Source organism: Poeciliopsis prolifica, unplaced genomic scaffold, assembly GCF_027474105.1.
Source record: "Poeciliopsis prolifica strain line A6 unplaced genomic scaffold, Auburn_PproV2 SCAFFOLD022, whole genome shotgun sequence".
Taxonomy (NCBI): domain Eukaryota; kingdom Metazoa; phylum Chordata; class Actinopteri; order Cyprinodontiformes; family Poeciliidae; genus Poeciliopsis; species Poeciliopsis prolifica.
Genome location: NW_026562397.1, coordinates 5,489,483 through 5,511,273, shown reverse-complemented (window position 1 = coordinate 5,511,273; position 21,791 = coordinate 5,489,483). Strand labels below are relative to the sequence as shown.

At 39.9% G+C, this 21,791-nt stretch overlaps 1 protein-coding gene across 5 annotated transcripts in view; it reads left to right on the top strand.

Annotated features, from left to right (window-relative positions):
- The first annotated feature begins 1,764 nt into the window (after positions 1 to 1,764).
- The window catches only part of igsf9ba (immunoglobulin superfamily, member 9Ba), a 73,685-nt gene continuing 53,658 nt past the window's right edge, over positions 1,765 to 21,791 (top strand). For 2 of the 5 annotated variants that reach the window (XM_055045626.1, XM_055045625.1), the window contains exons 1-2: positions 1,777 to 2,338; positions 18,484 to 18,681. In XM_055045626.1, coding sequence (XP_054901601.1) covers positions 2,275 to 2,338; positions 18,484 to 18,681 — 262 coding nt within the window. In that variant the 5' untranslated portion in view covers positions 1,777 to 2,274. Of the gene's footprint in view, positions 2,339 to 18,483; positions 18,682 to 21,791 lie in introns of all 5 variants that reach the window. The other 3 variants (XM_055045629.1, XM_055045627.1, XM_055045628.1) reach the window with 3 other exon arrangements.

Below are 21,791 nucleotides of genomic sequence, written 5' to 3'. Positions count from 1 at the left end.
CATCTGCAGAATCAAAGGACCTGGTCAGAAACAGCCGCAACAGAGCAGGGAGCCGAGTCTCAGCACTGTCATCACTTTTGGTCCTTGCTAGGCTACAGCTAGCTCCCCACACATGTGGTGAATGCTAAGAACAGTTAGCATGGCTGTCAATGATGATGGATGAACAGTTTTCCTGTAACGGTAACTTGTTTCTACATTGTTGATACATTGTGCGGTTCCCACACCAGCTTGATTGACAGCGCCAAGAACCTCCTCCTGACTCTGATTGGTTGTTTTTGACTGAGCGATGTGTTAAAGACCACAGAGAGGCATAAACAAAGGAGCTTGATCTTTTTCCACAGATTATCTGTGGGGTAAAAAAAATTCCATGTTTTAACAAATATGTAAAAGTAAGAAACTCTGTTTTTAAAGCATTTTAGAACCAAAAAAGTGCATTAAAGTCAATAATGCATAAAAAAGATTTATCTGATTTAAAAATAAATGTTTTGACATTTTTTAAGTGACCACAGAGTTCACGTATAGCCTACTTCATGAACCAGCTCTTGTTTTGTGTTTAGGACGTTTATTTTTTGAAAATAAATAAAAACTATTCTCTATTCTTTCATGTGGCATCATGCATGTTCAAAGTGAATCATATTCTGTAAATGTTATATATATTTATTTTTTTTTAATCTTGAGAATGCATATGGAAATCACAAATGTGAACAAAAGCCCTGCAGCCTCTTCTACGTTTAATTCACAGAAGGAACCAATAACGAAGACTGATTGGCTAAAGGTGAACTGGGTTCACTAAATCTCGGCTAAAGCTCCGGATGTGATGGATTCTAGCGACTCTGACAGTTTCACACATCTGGAAATGTCTCATGATGCGACTTTATCACAGAAACAGAAATAGAGACAGAGCGGAATGAATGAGAACCTCGGATTTTTCTTTCTTGTGTGTTTTTATTTATTTATTTAGTTTTTCCAAAGGCTCATTTTTAGATTCCGTTTTATTTCAGACGGAAAGATGATCTCCAAAATGAAAAAAAAAAAAGAAGATGCGAGGGAGGGGGACAGTAGACAGACGTATGGAGTCCAAAAAAAAAAAAAAAAAAAAAAAACTCCTACTTAACCTACATACGCAAAAAAAAAAAAAAAAAAAAAAAAAAAAAAAAAAAAAAAGACAAATCACCTGCACGGTTTTGTTTTAGTTACGGCAGCAGGCGGCCCCCTCGGGGTCCTCAGTGGCCATGCGGGAAGAAAGAAATCTGAGGCAGCCTGATCAGCCCGACCGTGTCTGCGCAGTGGGGCCGTCGAGGGACGAGAAAACAAGGAAAACCATATTGCATGTGTCGCCACACCCATCACACGCAGCCTGACGTGGAGGGGGGCGAAAAAAAGAAAAAAATATATATACATATATTAAAAGAAACAAAAATAAAAACACTTTTCTGTCGGCGACATGACACTATTAGTGGAAGGCTGCGGATGAGTCACCATCACCATCATCATCATCATCATCAGCACCAGCATCAGCACCCTTCCATCACTGGTCCAGCAAAAGCTGAAAAAAAAAAAAAAACGTCGACGATGATGCTGTGGAGATGCTATGGCGCACGTGGGGGGGGCCCCGACTTAAAGGAGCGGAATGTACAGATGTTGCACGCCGGCAATGCGCATGATACTGCGGCTCCCGCTTTTACACTACGGCACGCTCCAACTCACCTTGAATCGGAACGCTCCTCCGGGTTCGTCATGCGGGGTGGAGGGAGGAAGAGAGAGGTGGAGGAGGGTGGGGGAGCTGGAGGGGATAACGAGGTAGGGTGCGGAGGGGACAGCCAATACACGCCCCAAAGCCTCAATCGGCAACCAATCCGGTGGCGGAAGAGGCGGACCTGTTGGCTTTTTGCATTCTCACACTTGGTTTCACTATGCGTTCGTAAAAGAGAGACAGAGAGAAGGAGAGAGTGAGAGTGTGAGAGAGAGAAGGAGAGAGAGAGGAGGAGAGAGGGAAGAAAAGGGGGGAAAAAACGGGCTCCGTGTCTACTACAAACGCGGCGGTGCAGGTGCTCTGTCTCTTCGGGAGAGGATGCGGATGGAAGGACGGGGGAGGGAAGAAGAAGAAGAAGAAGGGATGAAGGCAAAGCAGCGCCGCGGGGAGAAGAGAGACGACTGAGAGCCGTGAAATGAAAACGGGGCTTGCGCCGAAGAGTCCGAGAGGTGCAAGGTCGAATATGAGAAATTGGTCGAACGGGGCACTTTGCGTGGTAATAGCTGGTCGGCAATAGTACTATGATTTGGTATGTGGCCACTCTGATAGCAAGTGTATTCAGCACCAGAGGAACGGCCGCTCAAGGTGAGTTGAAGTGCGATATTTTTTCTCTTCGAGCCGCGCGTGCATGACGCCCCCCACTCCCTAATTGTATTATTACTATTATTATCATCATCATTATTGTTGTTGTTGTTTCGTGTGGAAATTATTATTACTCATTCCGCCCGCGTGTCCGATAATAGAAGCTGCAGCGGCGTGTCGTTTACCTCCCATTAAAGTTCGTTGTACCGCCGCGCGGCTCCTCGCGGCAGATGCATATCGCGACCATTATAGATCACAACAAAAGCTCGCGCGACTGATACGGCTGTTGGGTTAGGCCGGCGCGCGCGTGCGCGTGTGTGTGTGAGAATGTGTCTGGTGTGCGCGTATGCCTGCGTGTATGCGTGTGTGAGGCGCATTTGTGCAGCCTGGAGGGTAACGAATCCGCCGCCGCTGAAGAGGGGAAATGTGTGCGTTTGTATTATAGCCGAGCGGTCCCATTTGAGATCTCCAGAGAGGGGTGTGACCACCGGTCTCTGCCCCTCCAGATGTGGAGGAGAGGGGTGGAGGGGTGGGGGAGGTAAAGTAAAAAAAAAAAAAAGTAGCTAAATAATGCATCACGTGTCGAGATGAAATGCATTCTTGAATTTGATAGAGCTCACTGCCGCATGCACGGAACCGAAATGCAGGATCTCACACTATAAAAGAGCAGGAGGAGGAAGGAGGAAAGAGGAGGAGGAGGAAGAGGAGGAGAGATGTGTGTGTGTGTGTGTGTGTGTGTGTGTGTGTGTGTGTGTGTGTGTGTGTGTGTGTGTGTGTGGCGGGGTGGGGTGAGGGGGCTGAGGGGATCAGAGTGTGGCGTGCGTGATGCACCGCCGCATGCTCGGCTCCTGTGCTGATCTAAGAGCTTCAGAGAAATACTCACATTGCTCCACAAACCCCTGTGCAAAAAAAAAAAAAAAAAAAAAAAAAAAGAAAAAAAAGAGAAAAACTGCACAGTGTCCATTTTGCTCAGATTTGCCTCAGATCTGCTCTCGTGTTGACCCATGTACTTACTTAACCTTGCTTTTCCACTGGCGCCCAGATGAGGGAGACATGTGCCCAGTCTGTCGCCTGGTAACCGATCCCAATGACCCCCAGCAGCACACACACACACACACGCACACACACGCACACACACATGCCGAACCCAGGCAGAGCTGCACTTGCTTACAGGTGTTGGCCGCAATGCTGGGATACCAGCCAGAGGAGTTAGCATCAGGGTAAAAAAATAATAATAACAACAACAGTGTATCTATGGTGACACTTTAATGCAAAAATGTCAATCCTGGATTACATTTAAGGAAGTGGGTGACCAATCACAGCGTCTTACAGTTTACAGTCTCGTCTTGTCGTTTCACTTGGACTCTATGTGATGAAATGGAGCGTCACAGGAGGGAGAGCATTTTTTAAATTTCAAGCATAAATCCAAAAAGTGTGGCGTCCGTTTGTGATCAGCCCTCCGTTGTTGTGGAACCACTTTGAAACGCTCGTCTTAGCGAAGCGGTTCAGGCTCTGTTGGATGAGCATGAAGCTACTGCGGACTGCATTTGGATCTTCTTAAACAGATTAAGATCTTGGATTAAAGATGGCGTCCTTCTGAGGATGTTATTTTTTTAGCAGTCCTTCCAGGGTTACCTTATATTTCCATCCTTCCGTTAACTCGAATGATGCTGCCAGTACCAGGGTTCATAACGGGAATGGTGTGTCATTATGCCCACAAGCCTCCATTTTGGTTTCATTCAACCACCTGCTTGTTGTGCCCACAATGAGCTGCTTGTGACAATAGTGGCTAATAGTTGTCCTGTGATCTGTGATGTTTGTCTGTGCTTGTTTTGCAATTGCTCCGTGCTGCATCCCCTTTCTGACGATGGGTGGAAATGGGTAAAGTTTAAATCTGAGCCTGTTTCAAGCTCAGATTCACTCATGTTCTCTCATGAGAACATCTAGATCCACGTTGCGGTTCAGTTGCGGCCAGGTTGTTTTCTAAGCAGGTGGCTTCTGAAGGCAAAGAGTGATACCGGATTTGACTTAAAGGTGTCACAAATGTTGGTTTTTCACATAAAACGTGAAAACACAAATTCTTGCCAAGTATTTTCGTCTAGTTTCTTGTGCAATTATCTTAAGATGCTTGAAGTGAGACAAAACTAACTTTTACGAAACTCTTTAGCAAGATATCTGAGCTTGTTTTCAACACAACTCCTGAATATTGATAAAAACTAGTTCCACTGGCAGATTATTTTATTTTATATAACATTAGCTCTTTAGAAATTATTTTTAAAAAATCTACCAGAGGAACTATTTTTTTTCTTCACCTCATTATTCAAGAATAATCAACATTAAACAAGCACATTTTTCAAGTGCACTAAGATATTTTCTAGACAATAGTCTGTAAGACTTTTTTGTGGTGAAGTGTGTGGCTGAAAACATTTTAAAATGTTTTCAGCAGGAGCTTGTAAAAGACTAACTAAACGCAGAGATTATTTAGGAAGAGTTGGGCCATTTATTGTATAAAATATTAAAATTTTGATATACGGAAACAGGAATGACTTGCATGAGCATTGGAAAATATTAGGCTGAAAATATAAAATCTTATTTGTAAACAATTTTAGGGGGTACAGTTCATAGCACATTAGTTAATCTAACTAAAAAAGACATAATATTTACATAATTTTGTTTATCTCACTTTTGGCAGGGAAGCCAGTGAGTCTCAAAAACTCCTTGAGTTTATTTTTCTTTTGACCAGTTTTTCGTCTACATAGTAACTTTGCCCTTCAGAATCATTTGCATTTTCTAGGCTATTTAATGGTTTTGTGAACAGGAGATTTTTGTTCTCCATCTTGTTAGATTTTCAGATCTGAGTTTGCTCCAGAACAGGAAGAAGAGGAAAAAGAAAAAACAGAAAGAAAAAAAAAGAAAAGTGAGATCAGGGCAGCTCAGCTCACTTGAAACTTGGCTGCTTTGTGTGGAGTGGTATTTCGCTTGGTGTGCACTTTGCTCTGTGTCAGGCATAAACAAAGGATCAGGAGATCTACAAATAGATGTTCTTTCTCCCGAAAATAACATCTGAACCTGGCTCAAACACACTGAAACAGCGTGACGTTGTGCTTGAGTAGATCATATTTGTGCATAAATGTACGCTGAAGTGTATTTGTAGAAGCTGGATTTTCTGTCATGAAATTTATTTCACTTAAGAACAGTGAACACATCAGAGTTTTAGCAGTGTTGTCTGCCTTACCTGTTACGACAAAAGATTCTGATTTTGCCCGTTTCTGAGATTTCTTCGATGATTAAAGGATAAATTCATTCAATTCATTGAAACAAACATTTCAAACAAAAATACATTTTACATTTGACATATGTAAGCATGTGCACCAAGCTATATGTTCCTCACTTTTCTCTATTTCGCTATAAACAAAAAAATAGCAAAAAATACTTAAATATGAGATTTGAGGCGGAGAAGGAGCTGGATTTGGATAACATATCAACTTTTTGGATTTGAGCTACTTTAATATGATATGTTTTGCTAGTTTGCAGATCATGAGTAGAGGTGCACCCAGCATGGTTTTGTTGGCAGATTTTCCCATCCAGATTATATTCATATACACATATTTTGTCACCCTAAACCTGACACTGATAGCCCCCTATGAAATTTTTCTGAGGGTGCCATTTGAGCCGGTAGCCATTCTCGAGATGCTTCTTTAACTCATCTGATTTCTATTCAGTCCTGGCCTGCTTAGATTTGTGCAGTAGAGGTGGAACTATCAGTCCAAAATATCAATAATATCAATACCAAGTCAGTATCATTATCTGATCGATACTAGTGTGGCAAGATTGATACTTTACTTTCAAATTTTGCTTTATTTTTGTATCCTAATTTCTTAAATCAACCTCCAAAAGACTTTGTTTCAATTTGCTCCCAAATTATAACATTTTTATACTTTGTTTATTTAGGAAAAATGCACACAAATCATGTTGATTTGATACTTATCAAAGTATCTTGTGAATCACTGTAAATTTTGTTCAAATTCTCTTGTGGTGCTGAGCAAAAAAATAAATCACAGGAAAACCACAAAAACACCTGAATGTTACAAGTTTGATTATTTATCAAGCTTAAAAACTATCAGTATCAGTATTGTATCGCTGATCGATATCAAAACATGCAGTATCATACACTGTTATTGGGCAGTATGAAAGAAAGAACAGTAGACAGCAACTGTGTCATAACAGTTTTTGCATTTAAAAAGCCTAAAATCTTGTGCGTAAACCATTTTTCTGAAACTACTAATGAAAACATGTTTGTATTTCTTCTGCAGTTTCTTCCAAGAAACTGCAGCAGGTTTAAACTCCTACACTAATTCAAGCTGTTTAAGGAACTCCACTGTTAGCCATGTCCGATATGCAGACAGTGATGTATATTGCTCGGGTATGAGCCGCCACTTCCAGTAAATGCACATTCAAAGACTTTGTTTTGTGCCAAGTGCCCATCAGGGAAGAAACATATGCTAAGAGAGACTCAGGGTTAGTCCAACAAAGGCAGCAGTGACTTGGCAGCAGATCGAGGTGAAGCAGGCCGGACGCCAACGGTATTATAGAAGTAATTAAACGTCATCGACAGGTGGAATATTTGAAGTATCACCAACGTTTGACGGCTTCTTTCACTCACCATCGCACCGAGATTTAATGTCATTTAAGCACACAACAATTTAGCTTCAGTTTTTTTCTTAGGGACTGTTTTCATAGTGCCAAATGACCTGGGTTGACCTTTTTTTTGTGAGCAGCCAAATTATTGTCTTGAAGCTTTCTCCTCGTCTACACGCAACATAATTTTGGTTGCGTTTATCCACAATGCGCTGCATCGTGGTGCGATTCTCACGTTTGTTTGACTTGAAAAAGACCAAGCCCCATGTCTTTAAATAGAGGTAAAGAAAAAGACCCAAAAGAACCGAGGCATGGTCTAAAGTTGAAGTCCTTCAAGATTTGTAACTTTTAATGACATCCAGAAGATGCAGATCTGAAGTCTGTAGGTTTGTACCGGTTTGCTTTTGTTTGACTGCTTTACTGTTTCAAATGTGAAACAGGAATTTGGACTGTGCTTGGGAAATTTCATTTTAATATTGTCACTGTTTGTATGGATAGATAGTCATTTTTCAACGTTTTTATAGATTCAGGGGTTTTGTATAGTTGTTATGAAATTACAAGCAGGAATTTTCTCCTGACATTTTTCTCGCATGAACTTTTTTTTCCTTTTCACTCAGTTGTCTTTGAGAGTTTTCTGATATTGACTTTGTTTTCTATTTTCAAGGCTAGAAAAGCTTCTTTCTTTGGTCTTTTCTTCTTTTGCTTTTTTTCTAATTTAAAGATAGCCATTCAACTTGCAACCAGGTCATTTTCACAATTTTGAAACACAACAATTCCCAGCTTTGAAAGTCAGTTGTCATGGATATCGTCAAATGGTTTTGCCAGTTTTTAAATGCTGGAGGGCGTCTTTAATTTTTCACCTGAACGTTGACTTGTCTTGATTTGTTTTTGCACTCAACAAAAAGCTATTTTATTTATTTATTTTTACAAACACTAAAAGCAGACTTCTGCAACTCACAGTTGCAGAGGTTTCACTTTTCCTATATTATGACATTAAATAATAATTATATTGTCTGAATTCATAACCTTCAAAAACCATGACATATAACATAATATCTGAATCTTTATTTCCATTTAAAAAGGTGCAAGATAGTAGGCAAAAAAAAATACATAGGAGAAACATTTGTTTAAAACTGAATAGTTTGAAATTCTTTAAATATGACAAATTTTATAAAATTCGTTTTTTTTTTTTTTACTTTTTGTGTTCATCCCATAATACAATCATGTTCTGAAATGATCTTATGTTTTCCAACCAGTTTCTCAGACATCAACCCGAGCTCTCCCTCTCAAATTCTCAATGCTCTTTTATTTACTTGTTGTTTTTTTTTTCATCTCGCTGTGCTTTATTTTATCACAATCGTGAGAGTAAAGCTTAGTAATGAGCTTAGGAGAAAGGCTGTGCTCAAAGTGCGGATGGCAGACTCTCAGTGCTGGGCATCTGCCAGCTCTCTCTGGCCAGTCCGGTCCCGGCGGAGTCCTCTTTGCAAACAGAGCCTGCAGCATTCTGGGAAAGCCACATTTTCAGATCATGTGGTTCTGGTTAGACGGACTAACTCAAAATCCTCTTCAGTCGTAGCGCATATAGCTGGACACAAGTTGTGATGTGTCCTACATTGTAGACTTTATGATGGACACAATATAGATAGATAGATAGATAGATAGATAGATAGATAGATAGATAGATAGATAGATAGATAGATAGATAGATAGATAGATAGATAGATAGATAGATAGATAGATAGATAGATATATAGATGTGATATTTTTTGCATTAGAATTATGAATCTGATGTCACACTTTTCACATAAAAGTGATGAACGTGACTGCCATCGATTTCTTTAAAAGAGAAGTAACAATTACTCCCACTGCAAACACTATGTAAGATTTTGATTGTTTACATTTGTAATGTGACAAACAATATAAACATTTGCTAAATTTAGCATTTTTTTCAAAGTTAGCATCCTTACTGTGACGTCTTTTTGCTACTTGTTTGAGGACACAGTTTGAATGTGGGGGCTCTCCTTGGGTTTCAGCATTGCAGCTGTTTATGTTTTTCTAGCGTTATATTTTGGAAAAATCCTGTGGTTCTGTTACAGTAGTAAAAGATTTTATAAACTAAATCTCCATAAATCATTGTGATAATCTTTCTGCACATTTAAAGTGACGTATATCCTCTGAACTCATTTGAATTTGAATAAAATGCAATACCTTACATCTAAAAAAAATTAAAATTGGATACTGTAAAAAAATTCAGTATTTATATTTCTTTGATTCTTTTCAAACAATGTAACTCACAGATTCATTAAACATGGAGTGATATCTTGTAATTTTAATAGTTTTTTGGCTCAGAGGTAACAAAAACCCAAAACTCTGTGGCTCAGAAAAACCCGGCATATCACCGATCAGCTCCCTTTCTAAGGTGAAGCACACACCAAGAGGCACTGACAGAAACTTTTGTTCTGCTATGCTTTTATTTTGAAGACTATGTTTGAGGCCAACTTCCTGAGCGCTGGCTTTAGTTAATGACTTCCTCATCATCCATCAGTGAAGCTAAGGGTTACAGTGGGATGAAACCATTGTTTGATTTATTCTTTGTTTGTTATTTTGCATATTATCTGTAGAAGCTGGTAGTTAGTTGTGTGTGTAAATCATTCTTTTGGTAATTTTTGTAGCTCTGTTTGCTTAGGGCTACACCCCCCTCAGATTTAAATAGCAGTAGGGTCTTTATTGAAGCAGGATGTAGAGTAGTTGGGGAGATTTTTCAATAGTTTTTGTAATAGATGGGTTGTTGATTTAAAGCTGTAATTCTGCCTGTCTGTTGATGCAGTGATGACGTGCCAGAATCTGCAACTGGTCAGATCTTTGTACATTATTTTCTGAAGAAATGAAAAGAAAAAAGAAAAAACATTCAGAGGTCTGGACTACTACTATTGTTGCCCTTTTCCATAGGATTTCTGGTTTTCATCTTGTTTCAGGGCTCTACAACACAAACCTCCACAGCTGCATAATGGAAATAAAAACAAAACATTTTCAAGAGAAATGTTTCTTGCACTAAATCATTGACTGTCCCTCCTTTTTCTGGTATTACTGTATCAATGTGGCATATGTGTAATGGGAGCCCAGTTTGCTATGATAGCGACACTTGGGTCATCTGCATTATTGGGTCTGGTGTCTCACCTTCTTCACAACCATTTATGGATTCTCTCTTACTGCTGTTGCAACCTTTTTCTGCCACACATTTTTCCTGTCACTTAACTTTTTATGGACATGCTTAGATGCAGCACTCTGAAAAAGCTTCTTTAGTCATCAGTAGCTTACTCTACTTCCCACTCTTGTGGAGGTTGTTCATGGCTGTCTTCTAGACATGTGTCAAGTCAGCAGTCTTCCTCATGATAGTGTAGCCTACTGACCCAGACTGAGAGACTATTTAAAGGCTCCTGAAACCTTTGCTAGTGTGGTTAGTTAGCTGATTAGTGGCTGACTCCAGGAGGTTGTCATTTCTATCTTCATTACAATGAAATGTCCTGGTAGGAACACCCGGATTTTGGTGTTTTGAGACACATAAGCTATTTGTATTAGCTTGCAGATAATGACATTTGTTTAGCTTCATTAAACAAGCTAGCTTAGCTTGTTTCTGCAGCAGCTTGTAGCAACAGAAAAGCTACTATTTGACTGTAGCATTGCTGTAAGCTGCAGTCAGAGTAAAAGTTTGGAGGGGGAAAAAAAGTCCATATAAATGAGTGACAAAAATAATTCTGTACTGTTTCACTAGCTTTTAAAACCAAAAAGAAAACGGTTAAAGTCACTTTCTAAACTGTCTTTAGCATCTTGTGCTAGCAATTAGCACCAGGTGGGGGTCCAGTAGGACTGGTCCAGTAGGGTCCAGTCCTACTGGACCCAGAGTAGGGTCCAGTAGGACTAGACCCTACTCTGAGATTGATAAAAGGTTCTGTGATAAAGACAGGCCCAGAGCTCAAAATCAATGCGCGGCAGAGCTAATCTTCGCTACACCGCTTAGCCTTTCCTGGTAAGGGCGAAACTTCTTGCTGTCTGATTTGTTATCGCATGTGTTGCCTTGACATGAAAAAATAACCTTTATTTTAATATATTGATGGTCTTCTTGCATCTCTCTGCTTCCCTGGACTTTATTTTGTGTTGAACTGAAATGGAAAATAGCTAGCTTTGAGTGTTCTTCACTGAATAGCAACTGAAGTGTCATTGTTCGCTGTGACCTGATAGTGCTTCCTATGGTTCACTCAGAAAAACTGCACTTATTTGTGTTTTTTTAAACAGCCTCCGTGTTTTTAATGCTGTTTAAAGGTCTGAACTTGTAATGAGGCTTATCTTTCGAAAAATGCGGCGATGGTAGAAGCTACAAAGATTAGACTGAAACGTTAAAAAGCAGAAACAAACGGAAAACAAACCCCAAAGAGCCGTTCTGAACGTTTTCAAGATATTCTGAAGAAATAAAAGTAGACTTCAAGCTTTTTGTGCACTGCTGTATGTGGGACAGCTATTATCTGAATGTCTGAACTGCTCACGAGGAAGCTCTGTGCCGTGTTGGCTTTTTCCCTCGCATGATTGTATATGATTCATTGATGCTGAATAAATAGTCTGATAAGAAGCCATAATTAGAGGAGTCGCATGAAAGCACCAATAACCACTGCCGTAGCAATATACCTCTTTGTATAATTACAATAAAACACCTCAGCTGGAGCTTTTATAACTCATCTAAACATCGCGTTGAGGCACAATAAAAGTATCTGAATTCAGCTGGGAATGAGGAATTTTTGTGCCTCGCAGCAGGGCAGTGTCCAGCGATGTTTTCTGTGCCAAGCCAAGTCCGTTTCACACATCCCTCAATTCTTTGTGCTCTTTTTTTTTTTTTTTTTTTTTTTTTTTTTTTTTTGTCCTGCACATTTAGTTGGGTGTCAGCAAATCCAGTGCACATCCCTGACTGAGCCTCTGCCAGTAAGGGAAACTATCAGATCTTTGACACATTTTTACTGCACTAAAGTAGACTCAACAGACTCTCTCAGACTGGACTGGAAAATGATATAACAGGATTTCCAGTTCGGTTCATGTGAAATATTTAGTTTGGTGATGAATCATTGAACTTTGACTCAAAGTGCGACAGTTTTAAAACGACCTCTTTCAGAAAAAAGCTGATTAAAAATACAATGTTGGGAAAAGACAGTGTAATAGTCCAAACCTTTTTAGAGGCCTTCTTTTAAAAAGCCAAAAAATAATTTCATAGTTAATACTTCTCTTATCGTCCTGGGAACAGATGAAACATCTTACATTTTAATCAAATAAAGTAGAAAAAAACAAATTGTAGATCTGAATTATGGTGCAAGTGGCTGACTAAACTGTTGTTTATTTCCCCAGCAACAAAAAACAAGATCTTTCTTTAACTCACATGTGGCACTCCAAGACATGCAGTGGTTTTTCTCTTAGCGGTAGATGTCTGTCTAATCATTGGTAATACGCATCCTTCTACATAAGTCATAAGAAATCCGATGGAGAAGTGTAAATTCAGCTGGGTTTCGCTTTCACAGACGGTGGGGACTATACGTCTTACTTTTATCGTCACTTAGAAAATAAGCTCAAAGAGAAGTAAGCTCTGTGGACGTGATGTTAGAAAAGCTAGCTGTACAGAGACAAATATGCATCTGCAATAAAAAAGACTTCATCACTCACTGCGTTGAATTATTGTGCGGAGGTGTTGACTGACGTGTGGGACAGTCAACACTGTCCAACACTGTCTCAAAGTCTGCAATATAGTGATGTGACATTCACAGTTGATCCCATTCTTCTGAACGGCTCTTTGCTATGAAAGGCAGGACTGGAGCCTCACCGAGAGCCGTTCTTTGTTCTTGTAATGCTCTGCATACACTGCAATAGCTATTTTTATTTTGTTTAATTACATACCTTGATATTTATCTAATTAGCGAATAAATAAATCAAGAACCGAAGAGCACGCAGAGCATTCTCATTGCTCTTTGACTGTCACCTCTCATGGTGGCAGACATTTCAGCTCTGTGTGCTGCTCTGTGTGCTGCTCTGTGCGCTTCCTTGCTTCATGCAGCGGGAGAGAGAGTGAGAACTCCTGCCTTGTGCTTGGTCACTTCTTGCTTACTGTTCCTTGGTCAGTGTTCATAGTTGAGCGTTGTTTACTGTTAATGCATTGCCTTAACTGCTATGTTTAATGGTGCAGACAGTTGTGGTTTCTGACATGTTCCATGTACTCTGTGTTGCAAACACTGCATGCTTGGGAGGAAAGGGTTTCACTCATGCGTTGTATACTCTCAAGAAAAAAGGTTAGTCTTCAATTTAATGTAACTTTCTCAGAAATCTTAAGTTCTACGCAGATTTTAGCTGAAAGGCAATTGGCAGGAAGTTCATTGACAAAATCTTTTTTCTGAGTGAGAGCAAGCCAACACCTGACAAAGATACAAAACAAAAGCATTACAAATTGCTTTGAATGATGAAGGTCTTTGAAAGATAAAAACACTTGAAGGATTCAAGCACCATTGTTACATTCTTCAATTCTAAGAAGGCTTTAGAGAAGGTTTTGCCTGAGGGAATAAAAATGCTGCAGCTGAAGCAAGTCCAGCAATATCCTCCAGGTCCAAGTCGCAGCATATGAAAATGGATTCTGAGGACTTTGAAAAGAAGCCGGTGTTTTGAAGACGAGCTCGACCCAGTTGTTTTTGGAGACAGGAAGTGACATAGATAATAAGGTTGTCTTCTCAGTAACGCGTATCATAAATGAATGTAAGCCTGTGCTGTTTCCTCCTCACACCCAGGGGAGGCTATGCTGGGAGCAGAAAGCTACCACTGTGATCTATAGCGTTATGAAATCTGATTTAGTGCATCTTTCAAAAATGTTTCTAATTTAATTTCATTTGTGGACGACAGAATGCTTTCCATGTATCAGTTTTAGATTGAGTCTGTGTGCCTTTACGGAGAGCGTCTTCTGGAAGATAAAAGAAAGCCAGCTAAAGTGAGAAACTTAACTTTTATCTATTAATGATTGCAGTCATTACCTATGAAAAGATGCGACGACGTCTCTTTTTTTCCCCCTTCAACTTTACCGGCACGTATTAACATGCAAGCAAACCGAAGCGTACAGGTCCACACACAGGCGCGGCGCTGAGTCCATTCTCTGACGTGACCTTCAGCATATGAAGGCTGGCATTCAATTACCGCCCTGTCAGTGGCCCATCCAGCCCAGTGGCTGCACGTCCTTGAGACTTTCCCTGCAGCCTCCGTCCAGTCTATATTCTATTACATCCTCTACATCAGGAGCTCTGTCCGGCACAGAGCTCCTCTCAAACCCTCATTTTGATACATGGGCTTTAGTTTGACACTACTAAGCAGAGGCAAAATATTATCACATTTTTCAGTTCATGCATCAGAACTGTAAACAAGACATGTCATCACAATCTGACAGATTTGGAGAATGTTTGGTAGGTTGAGTGGCAATGCTGAATGCTATTGTCCCTTTGCAACTACATCATCTAATCAACGCTGAAGCGCCATGACGGACATCAGAGACGAGACTATTGCAGTCATTTCCCCCAAATTGTTTCTGCTAGTGTGGCCGTAGTTTTTACTGAGGTAGTTTGTCTGTGTAGCACACCGAGTTGGGGTTTATAGACAGCGGTATCTGTAAAAGTAGGAAAAAGCGAGCTTAGAAAGTGACCCACATTTTTGCCGGTATAGCCGTGGCTGTCTGTGGAAGTAGCACAGCTAGTTGGGACTCACAGATGGTGGCATTTACAAAAGTTGCAAACGGCTAGCTTAGAAAATAGCTAGCTAGCTTTCATGCATGCTAGGCTATACAGGCTATATATATATATATATATATATATATATATATATATATATATATATATATATATATATATATATATATATACATATATATATATATATATATATATAGTGATATATATATATATATATATATCACTACAGTACGACTTCCAGTTCTTAAGATTGATGACCGCTATCCATCATCCATCTTTCTTCATCAAAAGACATATGATAAAAATCACAATGATAGTTAAACAATATGTCACACATAAGGTCTACCCAAATGTTATAAAAATAAGCTGTTTCACATGCGTGCTTTTCTTTTTGTCTGAGGCTGAGCCGAAGTGCTTTCCTCAAGACAAGAGAGGCAAAACCAGTAACATGAACAGAACTTTCTCCATCTCTGCTGGACAAGGCGAACTGCTGTAGGACAGGCTTGTTGTTCTGTCCGACAGGCCTTCGCTACTGTTTCAGACAATTTACAGCTGAAGCAATTAATTGAGGAAATAATTAGCCAATTGCTCGATAAAGTAAACAATCCATACTTGAAGCCCAATCAGTCACTGCGATGGACTCGTTGCAGCGCCGACTGTTTAACTGCTGCCAAACAGTGAGGTCTGACTCCCTTCGTGTTTTATCTATTTATTTAATTATTTATTTATTTTGCTTTTGTACCCGAGCCGTTTGTCTCTGCCACAGACTTAACTCCGGCTCACTGAATTGTTACCTTTCCCTAAATCACGATCAAAGCTATAAATCCAGTAAGGCCAGCAGATGTATGCATGAACATTTTTTGGGGGGTCTGCAGGATTTATTAGGCATTTGATTTATGCATATCTTACTCAACAGAAACTTACCTTCATGTATTTGGAGAGCATCTGCAACAACTTCAGGTCAGCTTGGGGATAGTGTCAAAAATAAAAAGAATCAAGATGTAACCATCTCTTCAGTGTATTGATGCGTTTATATTTTTACTGCTGTTTAATTGTAAAATCTTAGACATGGATCATTGTTGAACACAAACATATTTCTCACATCTCAGCTCATAAACTTTTCATTCTCCATTAGGGAAATGAAAAGCGGCGACCAATCCGGTGCCTATTGTTGCCTTATAAAGGGTTGATGAATTAGTTTGCCTGGGAATATTTCCTATTTATGTGAGATGTGCTCTTTCTTTGCCACAAGGACCCAGAGAGAGCCAACTGGAAACCCAAGCTGCTAAACTACTGCGACCTAAACCGCCTGTAGAGAAAACAATGGATTTCAGCAGCATGTGCTCTTGTTTCTCAGCGCTTGAGTTTGCATTTCACGTGTCTTAACTTACTCAAGCCAACCTGTTCAGTGAGTTGGTGGCCAGCAGTAACAGTCGGAAGCAAGAGGGAAAATTTGTTCGTCTCGCAGTTGCATCTTGGTCTACAGGTGCTCCAATTTGAAGATGCAACCATAAACTCTTGTGCATCTTATCATGCTTTTTATTGAATAAGCCAACATAAACTGTGCATCACTGTGAAATGACGAAAACCAAAAATGTTTTTACATTTTTTTATAAACAAAAAATTTTTAAATTTTTGTGTACTTTCAAAATATATAATAAGGGCAACAATTTGTCAACAAATAAGAGATCACGAAAAAAATGTAGAGAAACTTAGAATAAGCTGTTGAAAGCTAGTAATGAGACTAAATAATAAAAACAATAAATGACAGTAACTTGTTTGTAAATTGAGTGAGCAATCAGCAATTAGCAGACAAAGCAATGAAAATTGACCCATAATTATCATGGTATTAACACCCTTTTACTAAATTACATAAACCATAAACAAACCTACTTACATACAGTATTTGTCACAGTTTCTTTCTTTACTGTTAAACCAATACTCACTTGTTTTGGTGTTCAACTTCCTGCTTGCTAACGCTTTTCTCCACGATTATAATTAACAGCTTCAGTTTTCTTTAGACGCTTCAATCAGCTTTTGTACTTCGTCTGACTTTATACCAGTACTGAAACTGAATATGTGTACATTTGTTCCTCCACACTGAAGGGTGTTGTTATAGCAAGTTTCTAGCTGTTATTATGTGTTCATTTATTGGAAAACACTGTTTTTTTTTGTTTTGTTTTTTGTTTCTGACAAAATAGAGCTAATATACCTTTGTCTCTCCATCGAAATGAGCAATCTCTATGTTTAAGATGAGCAAACTTTCTTACTTACAGAGTAATCTGTAGTTTAATAAATAATACAAAGGCATTTTATGTGTTTCTCGTTGCTCATGATAAGAGCTTCGACTAGTATCGCACGGCTTTTTTTGTTAATCGTCAGCAAAGAGGGGCAAACAGCGAAGCAGATTCCAGCAGAGGGGCCTGTGACGGGCAGAACACATCTATGCTTTAAAATGTGCAATTTGATTAAATCTGCTCTGTTTCTGTCCAGAATGTGTGCTGGCCGAAATGAATAAAGTGGATTAACTCTGTCACAGGATAATGCAGATTAAACTGGTAAACACAATCACTAAGTGGTGCATATGGCCTGCAGGGCGGAGTTAAGGCTTTAATTTTTTTTTCAGACAGGGGAACAGGATGAAAATATTTGGGTTTTAATTTCAGTTGGAAAGGCCATACTTGCAGATCACCCTGCGGTTTCTGTTTTAACACAGCAGGAAAAGGCTGTTTAACATCATTTCAGACGGTAACTGCAGCCCATGCTTGAGCTCATAAAACTTCCATGTCCCGTAGTGCTGTTCTTTTTCCTTTTTTTTCGTTTTCTTTTAAGGTAAAAATTTGCCCTGTTCATGCAAACGATCCTGCTAATGAAAGCGTTTAAGTGATTCAGCTGGGAACGTCAGCATGTCTCCTGATTTCCCTCGGAGCGATCCTGTTCCCCCCTCCGGACAGGAGGAGGGCTCGGCAGTCAACGTTCGCTCTGACGGCGGAGATGCAGCCGGTCCCGGCCGGTCGATGAGGGGGCGTTGGCTGGAGAAAAATCCATTCCCAGAGTGAGCGTTCTGCTGAGGCAGGTACGCCGACCTTTGAGTCATCTGATAGGTCAACGCTCTGCAGCGCTTGCCAGGACGTTGGTGGCGAGGCGCCAGGCTTTCGTGGTGCTAATAGTAAAGCCCGTCTGAGCAGCGGCCAGCGAGGATCAATGAAGCCTCTTGGCAGCTCGTTTATTGTACGGCACGGCCGCGAAATATTCACCAACAGATGCAGGTGACAGATGACGATACGGGACGATGGTTGAGGGAAGGCCAGGGTGGAGGGTTTCCCCATGTGCACTGAACATATCCAGACGCTACACTAGAGTAACACTGACAGCACGTAAAAATGATTTATCCTTTTTGAGTTGCTGATCAACTGCAGGAAGCATTTACACATTAAAGATTTCTTCAGTTTTGACCTCACGCTTTCTTTTTAGATTTATTTTTTGTATTTTGAATTGTTTTGGGGGTTTATTCTTCATGTTGTCAGATGGGCTGTGATTAAGGGACTCCTTGTTACTATGTGTCTTGCAGTAAAAAGTTGTGGGTACAGCCTGAGAAACTGAAACAAAATAATTAATCACAGTAAATTCATGATTTAACAAGGGGCCACTTATGTTTTCCCACAGGGCCAGGTTGGTTTTACATTTTTTCTTCATGACTAAAACTAATTTTAGAACTGCCTCTGGAATAAAATCCTGTCCTGATCTGACTTGCAGGTGCCCACGGAGTGAGAGAAGAGCCCCGGTTTGTGACGGCGCGCGCTGGAGAGAGCGTGATCCTGGGGTGTGACGTGTCCCCTCCCCTGGACGGCCAGCAGCCCCCCTATGTGGTGGAGTGGTTCAAGTTCGGAGTGCCTATCCCCTTCTTCATCAACTTCCGCTTCTACCCTCCTCATGTGGACCCAGAGTACACTGGTAAGACAGGCCGGGGGCCAAAGCTGCCTAATCCACATCGAGGGTTTTATGTCCACTCGGTCTTAAGTCCCTGCTGATATGATTTGTCTTGGAATAAATAAGGATGAAGTTTTTTTTTCTTTTTTGTGAGGAAGCCAAATGACTGTTTATACAGCAGCAGATGCAGAGTTGTCAACAGAATTTCACGCTGCATGTTGATAAACGGGCCCAAAAATATCCACGAAATGAGAAATGGTTTTTGGAAAGTTTATCTTATCATCCAGAGAGAGCCCTGTAGGAGAATGCAGGCCTTAAATTTGTCTGCCCCAATAAAACACCAAACCTCCAGGTATTTTATTGGGAGACAAATCAGCACGAAGTAGTGAGACATTGTGAAGTGAATAGAAAAGGATCAATACTTTTCAAGAAATGTTTTGGTTTTCTTGTCAAATGCCCTAAAAGTGTGGCATGCATGTGTATAGCTTCCTTTTGTTTCAAGGACAAACAAAAGGTCACAAGCATGACCTGTGTTTTTCTATATGTGGGAAAAAAACCTCACTTTTTATATTTCTATTTGTAGAATTTTTTAAACTTCGTCTCTCTTCCCTTCAGAAATACAGTTTTGTGGCACCTTCATTCGCATAAAAACAAAAAACATTCAAGTTTATTGTGCTCCAACATAAAACCTTCTCCAATGTACCGCAGCTCTGGTTCTGCCACACGATAAAATGGAGCTTCTTCATCTCACGTTTATGGAAATTAGCGCTGAGGAAATCCTCGCCCTTTTCAATGCGCATTGATTATGAATATTTGAGGTTTCGACACGCATTTATCATCGTGTCGAAACCCGGACAGCAGCCGCACCTTCTCATTTCTCTTTGACATGCGTCGGAGCCCCACTTCCTGTCACGGCAGTCTTTCTTTTTCGATCACTAAACTATCTTTCTCTGGTATTTTGTGGCAATTTTTCTTCTGAGGATAATAAGTCCTGACGTTTGAGTCGCATTGCATAATTTGAATGATGTGGAGTTTCATCAGTTGATCCGTCCATCTAAAAAAAGAAATCTATCCAACTTTGATCTTTTGCTGCCAGGCTTCAGTATTTTATATCCGGTATTTATCCAGTGAAATGTTAAATAGGATTACATTTAGGGTTTTCTCTTATTTATTTATTTTTGTCCCTCACGTTGTATTTTTCCTTCTTCTTTTTTTACTCTGAGCTGAGTCATGATTGTATTGTTTTAAAATAATAAAGCCACAACATTTTCTTATGAAAACTGTCTGAAAAATACATTCAGACTATAAATCAAGCCCTTAAATCGGTGTAAAAAAAGAGCCTTGTCTGCTGCTGGTCCCTGGCATTTTATTCCTATTTTCTACACCATCAGCTTGTGGATCTTCCATGTTTTCAGTTGTTTGTGTTGAGTATAAATTAAGATCCACGCAACTAAGCAGCTTGGGGTAAATGTGATCTAAATTTAGTTGAGGGATTCGGGGCTAAACAAGTCGTGCAAACAGACTCCGGGGTTTTAAATCACGTCTTTTGCACACTGGGACAAAAATAAATTGTGCTAAAACTGACAGCTGTATCTTTAAAAACAGGAAACAAATCTAAACCTGTAACTCTGACCTCTTCAAATTGTTTTTTACTCTTGTTTTTGTGTGTGTGTTTTATCTCTGTTTAGCATGGCTTGACACAATTAAATATTTCTACAGGGACAGTGGAGAGTTTATGCAATCCATTCTTTTCTCCTGCTGCTGCAGCAGCTTCTGCTGCTGCTGCAAACCCCATCATAAAGGGAGAACAGAACAACTACTAATAATCCTCAGATTGCATATATAGATGGGTTTTTTTGTCCCTGAGCAGTACTTAAGCTCAATGGTGTTTATGTATGTTGTAAAAAATGACGCGCTGAGGTCTTTATGTCGTAAAGAGAGTAACGTTGCCGGGCTTTTAGCTGCATTTTGCTCCATGAACACGGCATTCGGGCCTGCGGAGAGGCATCTGCTGCGTCTGGGTGAACAGAGGGGAAATAAGAGAGTCTCAGCAGTTTAATGCTGCATGGTATATACATGGCTTCCTGCACACTCCAGTGACAATGCATCACAGAGCGCGTACAGTCAGCAGAGAGGGTTTCCATCTCACATGGAAAACTCCATGTGAGATGTAGAAAATGTGAAGAATTTACTTCCTATAGCGAACAGGGACAAAATCACCAGAGTTCAGTTACAAAACTTTGATTAAGAGTTGTTTAATTGTAATATAAGATGAGCAATTGTATTCACTAAACATCGGTGTGCGCTTTTACCTATTAAATTAAGAAAAACAAAGTTGAATAGTTCGAAAAACTGGTGAAGGGGTGGTCTCACTTTTGAATGATTTCTAACGTGATTTATTTCTGATATAAGCAGGATTTTATTGTGGAAATAAATAAAAGGTGGGTAAAATAACAGGTGAGTGTTGGCGGTATTTGAAAACAGATACAATTTTTTTTAAATTTACTATCAATGTAGGAAATACATGGTTTGATACACTACATTAATGAAGAAAAAATCAGAACTAACAAAGAAAAAGAAACAGAATGTGTTGTCGATGTCGTGAGCTACATGTATGCTGGCTTTCTGGTTCTGTCAACATTCACTGAATATTCACGCCTCCAAAAACTCTTCTTCAGAAATCTAACCACTCTTTCTAGTTTTGCTGCAGAACCTGATATGAAAACACAGATCAGTTTTTACTCTTCTCAACAAGCGGCGGGGTATTTCAGTGGGCAATGCGCTCACAGGTCGCCCAGTCCTCGTGCTGCTTGTCCCACCCTGCAGCTGCCTGAACTGGAGATGTTGTTGGTTCTGATGACTCTTTTCGGTTCATTTAGATCATTGTAGGTCGAATCAAAACTTATGGATGCAGCTTTTAAAGCTCGAGAGTCGCAAACGAATCAGAAAATCTCAGTTTCGCAAAACGTCTGTCATTAATAACTGCAGGGCCTTAACTCTTGCCTTTGTTTAGTTTTGGTTGACTTCATAAGTTTTCACAATTAGCTCAAATGTCAAACTGTGAATATGTGTAGAAGCTCAATATAAATGAACTCTGGGACCTTTAAGAAGCACCGCTAGCCTCGGTTAAACTG